The sequence below is a fragment of the Telopea speciosissima genome, unplaced genomic scaffold, assembly GCF_018873765.1.
Source record: "Telopea speciosissima isolate NSW1024214 ecotype Mountain lineage unplaced genomic scaffold, Tspe_v1 Tspe_v1.0216, whole genome shotgun sequence".
Classification (NCBI taxonomy): domain Eukaryota; kingdom Viridiplantae; phylum Streptophyta; class Magnoliopsida; order Proteales; family Proteaceae; genus Telopea; species Telopea speciosissima.
The window spans coordinates 38655-44236 of record NW_025317552.1 but is presented as its reverse complement, the minus strand read 5'-3'; the positions used below and the strand labels follow the sequence as shown (position 1 = coordinate 44236).

The 5582-nt window shown below is 42.3% G+C and overlaps 1 protein-coding gene across 1 annotated transcript; it reads left to right on the top strand.

Moving 5' to 3' along the window:
- The first annotated feature begins 1829 nt into the window (after positions 1–1829).
- Positions 1830–2873, top strand: LOC122647843. The gene has a single exon (XM_043841145.1). The coding sequence runs from the start codon at positions 1830–1832 to the stop codon at positions 2871–2873; it is 1044 nt and encodes a 347-aa protein (XP_043697080.1).
- The last annotated feature ends 2709 nt before the right edge of the window (positions 2874–5582 follow it).

Genomic DNA, 5582 nt, shown 5'->3' with positions numbered 1-5582 from the left:
TACAGTAATGCCCCCAAATAGCCCCAAACGACCCACCCCGTCTGGTTTTAATCGAAAATGAACATATGCCAAAATAGGTATCAATTCGAAGGTCATGACCCTCAACATCGCATCCACCCATCTAATAAGAGATAATGACACTTTTTAGAAAATACCAAACCCAAAAAGGTGCAGAAATGCCGCCAAATAAACCCCAAACGACCCACCAAGTCTGGTTTAAACCGAAAATGAACATATGTCAAAATAGGTATCGATTCGAAGGTCATGTCCCTCAACATCACATCCACACGTCTAATAAGCGATAACGACACCTAGAAAATGCCAAGCCCAAAAAAGTATAGAAATGCCCCAAATATCCCCAAACGACCCACCCGGTTTGGTTTATATCGAAAATGAACATATGCCGAAATAGGTATCGATTCGAAGTTCACGACCCTCAACATCGCATCCACACGTCTATTAGGAGAAAAGGACACTTTTTAGAAAATACCAAACCCAAAAAAGTACTGAAATGCCCCCCCAAATAACACCAAACGACCCACCCAGTCTGGTTTGAACAGAAAATTAACATATGTCGAAATATGTATCGATTCGAAGGTCACGACCCTCAACATCGCATCCACACGTCTACTAAGATAAAATGACACTTTTTAGAAAATACCAAACCCAAAAAAGTACTGAAATGCCCTCAATTAACACCAAACGACCCACTCAGTCTGGTTTGATCAGAAAATGAACATATGTCAAAATAGGTATCGATACGAAGGTCACGACCCTCAACATCGCATCTACGTGTCTAATAAGAGATAATGACACTTCTTAGAAAATCCCATTCCCAAAAAAGTATGGAAATGCACCCAAATAACCCCGAACGACCCACCCGGTCAGGTTTAAACCGAAAATGAACATATGCCAAAATCTGTATTGATTCGAAGGTCACGACCCTCAACATCGAATCCTCACGTCTAATAAGAGATAAATACACTTTTTAGAAAATACCAAACCCAAAAAAGTACAGAAATGTCCCCAAATAACACCAAAAGAACACCCAGTCAGGTTTAAATCGAAAATGAACATATGTCGAAATAGGTATCGATTCGAAGGTCACGACCCACAACATCACATCCACATGTCTAATAAGGGATAAGGACATTTTTTAGAAAATCCCAAGCCCCAAAAAGTGCAGTAATGCCCCCAAATAACCATAAACAACCCACCCGATCTGGTTTTAATCGAAAATGAACATATGCCAAAATAGGTATCGATTCGAAGTTACTTGAGGGAGCAGATTTTGAGGAGGATATTCAACCCAATCCGTTAGCAATTATTCCTAAGGAGAAAGATGGAGTCATTGGAGAGTTTTGTGGGGAGAATCCAATCTATAATGGTAACCATGTTAGTGTGGAGCTGGCTAAGGCAAAATCCGTGGAAGATATTAGAGAAGCAACAGATTCTGCTGAGGTGGCGCCTAATCATTCAATGAGACAAACTCCAATTCAAATTCAAAGGAATGGTGCGGCCCATATGGAAGGAGATAACTTATTGGAGGATTCTATTCTATCAAATGAGAAGGAGTCAGCCCCTATGAAATCTCTCACTAATTTTGATAAACTTAGAAAGCAATCTGCTGAGATTCGTGCAGCTCAAGGGCAACTGGGGAAAGGTATGTCCCAACCGAATTTAAATTCTTATTCTTTGCTGGGTCGATCCACGGGGAGGGGGTCCAAGTTCCAAGCCCAACGGGTTCTTATAAACCCGAAAGAGACAAATGTTGCCAAAGGTGTGGGACCTAGTAAAGGGGGAGATGATAGTTCTACCCTTCCTACTAAATGAAGTGCTTAGCTTGGAATGTTAGAGGCATGAATGCCTCTACTAAAAGAATGGAGATAAAGAAGGTGTGTAAAGACCATGAGGTTAAACTGGTAGGGCTTTTCGAAACCAAGGTTAAGTTGGATAATTGTGCTTCTATTTTTGATAGTTTTTTGACGGGTTGGAAGTATTTGCATAATGGAGATCTTGATAACTCTATTCGGATCTGGCTAGGTTGGGACCCGAATTTTTATGATGTGGTTTTGGTGCAAAAATCCAAACAGTTCATACATGCTAAGGTGTCAATTGTGGGTACCTCGGTGTTTTTCTTTTGTACTGTTGTTTATGCTCTTAATTCTGTGGTGGCTAGGAAGGAATTGTGGGAGGATGTTGGGGCTATTGCTAGTGCCATTATTAACCCTTGGGCTGTACTAGGGGATTTTAATGTGATTCGAAGTAACAATGAAAAAATTGGAGGGGACCCTGTTCGGATTGAAGCTATGGATGATTTTAATTCGTTTCTAGATGGTGCTGGGCTTCTAGACTTGAAATGGAAAGGGGAGGCTTTGACCTGGAATAATAGACAAGTGGGAGATGCAAGAATTTGTTGCAAGCTTGATAGGGTTCTGGTCAATTTAGCTTGGATGGATGTGTTTAGATCCTCTGATGCAATCTTTTACCCTCCTGGGCTTTCTGATCATTCTCCAATGGTGGTGGCTGTGGTGGATAAAGCAGATTTTGTCCCAAAACCTTTCAGATTTTTTGAGGCTTGGATTGGTAGAGATGGCTATGATGAGGTGGTTCGGCAGGGGTGGGAGCAGCCTGTGAATTTGGCTCTTAATCCCATTCTTAAGTTTGCGGCCAGATTGAGGAATGTCAAAAAAGGGTTGAGGAGCTGGAATAAGGAGTGTGTGGGGGATGTTTTTCTTGCAGTAAAGGAGGCTGAGGCTGATTTGTTTCTGATCCAGAGGCAGCTTAGTGAGCACCCTGATGAACCGAATTTGGTGCTGATGGAGAAACAGGCTAAAAAGAAACTTTGGGAGGCTTTGGAGAGAAATTTTTGAAAGAAAAGTCAAGGGTGAAACACATTCAGTTGGGGGATGGTAATAATAGCTTTTTCTACAAATCTGTGATTTGTAGGCAGCATAGGAAGCACATCATGGAAATTCAAGGGGAGAATGGAGATATTGTGAAGAATCCTAACCAGATTAAGGAAGAAGCTATTTCTTATTATAAGAAATTATTTGGGACTGATTCGGTTGACAGTGGTTTCTTTCCTAGCTCTATTCCTTTGCAACATGGTTTGTCTCAAGCTCATCAGGAAAGCCTTACTAGGAGAATCTCTAATAAGGAGATTCTGGAGGTTGTGTTTGCTTTTTAGAATTCTAAGGCTCCAGGACCAGATGGTTTTGGAGCAGCCTTTTACAAGCATTCATGGGAGATTGTGGGAGAAGATTTGACTCTGGCTGTAAAGTGGTTTTTCATGAAGTCTTACCTTCCTAGTTCGGTTAATGCTACTTTTATCTGCCTTATCCCTAAGACAGGAGATGTAACCTCATTTGCGGGATATAGGCCTATAGCCCTTTGCAATCTCTTTTACAAAATCATTACCAAAGTGTTATCCAATAGGCTGCAAGGAGTGATTGGGCAGGTGGTCAGTGACTGTCAGTCTGCTTTCATCAAGGGCAGGTCTATAGTAGAGAATATTTTGGTTTGCCATGATGTGGTTCGAGGGATTGAGCAGAAAGGCACTAGCCCCACAGCTGTTTTGAAGATCGATCTCCATAAAGCTTATGATTCTCTCAGTAGGAGGTTTTTGTTTGAGATTATGGAGAGAATGGGTTTCCCTCAGCAGTTCATTGGTTGGGTGAAGGTTTGTGTGGACTCCCCTTCTTTCTCCATTTTACTGAATGGGAGTCCGGCAGGATATTTTAAAGGAGGAAGGGGTATTCGGCAGGGGGATCCAATATCTCCTTACCTATTCACTATTGCTATGGAGGGCTTCTCGGCTATGATGAGGAAATTGGAGGTTGAAAATAGGATCACTCTTCTCCCCAGGTGCAAGAGGTCCCATCTCTCTCACCTTATTTTTGCTGATGATTTGATGATATTCGTGAAAGCCACCACAGACTCTATTTCGGCCTGCCTGGGGGTCCTGGGTGATTTTCATACCTACTCTGGGTTGAAACTCAACAGGACTAAGTCCTCTATTATTTTAGGGGGCCTAACCCACACGGCCAGACTGCAACTTTTGGAATTAACGAATTTTGTGGATACCAAATTACCTATTCGGTATTTAGGTGTTCCGCTTGTCTCTCGGAAATTAACTTTTGCTGATTGCACCTCTATTCTGGATCGTGTTAGGAGCAGACTTGATGGATGGAAGGCTCGGCTCTTATCTTTTGCGGGAGGCTTCATGTTGATCTCGATCCTTCAGGGGTGTTATATCTATTGGTCGGGACTCTTTGGTTTGCCTGGTGCTCTCAAGACAAAGCTGGAGTCTATGTTCTCGAATTTTCTATGGGCTGGCCCATCTCTTCATCGTAAGGTACATTACATTTCTTGGGATAGAATTTGTAAGCCTAAGGCTTAAGGGGGCCTTGGAATTAGGAGGATTTCTGATATGAATTCTGCGGGTATCCTTAAGCAAATCTGGTGGATTGCTTCTAGGAAGGACAGCCTTTGGGTTAGATGGGTGTACACCCGATACCTTAGAAATGATTCTATTTGGACTGTTAAGACTTCCCAAAATTGCTCTTGGGTGTGGAGAAAGATTCTTAAGTATAGGGACTTGGCTGAACCCCATATCTATCATATTATTGGGAATGGCCACTCTACTAGACTATGGTTGGATTATTGGCACCCCAAAGGGGTTTTGATTAAAAGGTTTGGTGATCGGATTCGATATGATGTTGGTTCCACCAGGCTTGCCTTGGTTTCTGATCTTATTAGGAATGGCCAATGGCTTTCCCCCCCTCAGGGCTCTTTTGATCTGATTACTGTTTTTAGAGACCTCCCTAGTATTCCCATTGTTAATGGAAGGGCAGATCTTGTTGTTTGGAAAGGTACGGCTAATGGCACTTTTTCTACAAAGTCGGCTTGGGAGAAAGTGAGGAGTAGATCTATAATGGTAGCTTGGCACATGCTTGTTTGGTTTCCTGGTTTTTTGCCTAGGCATTCCTGTACTGCTTGGAGATGCCTGATGTCAGGGCTCCCCACAAAAGACCAGCTTCAAAAAAGGAATATAAATATTGGGCAGAATTGTATTCTTTGTTGGGGAAATTCAGAATGCCATAGCCATTTATTCTTTGAGTGTCCTTTTTCCAGAAACATTTGGGATAGAGTTAGTTCTATGCTTTTCCTTGGTGGTAAAGGCCCGGCTAGCCTCCTCGATGTGGTTAACTGGCTTGTTCAGGTAGTGTGTGTTAATGATAATTTGGATGTTATCCCTAAGATGGCTTTTTGTGCATCAATCTATCATGTTTGGTGGGAGAGAAATCAGCATCTCTTCAGTAATCAAGCAAGGTCTTATGATGCTATTATCCAAGCTATTAAGTTTGATGTTGTGACTAAGGGCTCTCAAAGCCCTATTTCGGTTGCCTATTCACCTAGGAATCAATTCTTGGTCGATATGTGGGGTTTACAGGTGAGATGGGCTGCTGTTATTCCCAAAGCTTGTGTCTGGCCCATACCTCCAGCAGATTTGTTTACTTTGCATTGCGATGGTTCCTTGAGGGGAGATAGAGCTGCTTACGGGGGCCTTATTCGCAATA

Bases quoted from the DNA above. Each gene is read 5' to 3' on its own strand.
- LOC122647843 (XM_043841145.1), top strand. From the start codon at position 1,830: ATGAAGTGCTTAGCTTGGAATGTTAGAGGCATGAATGCCTCTACTAAA.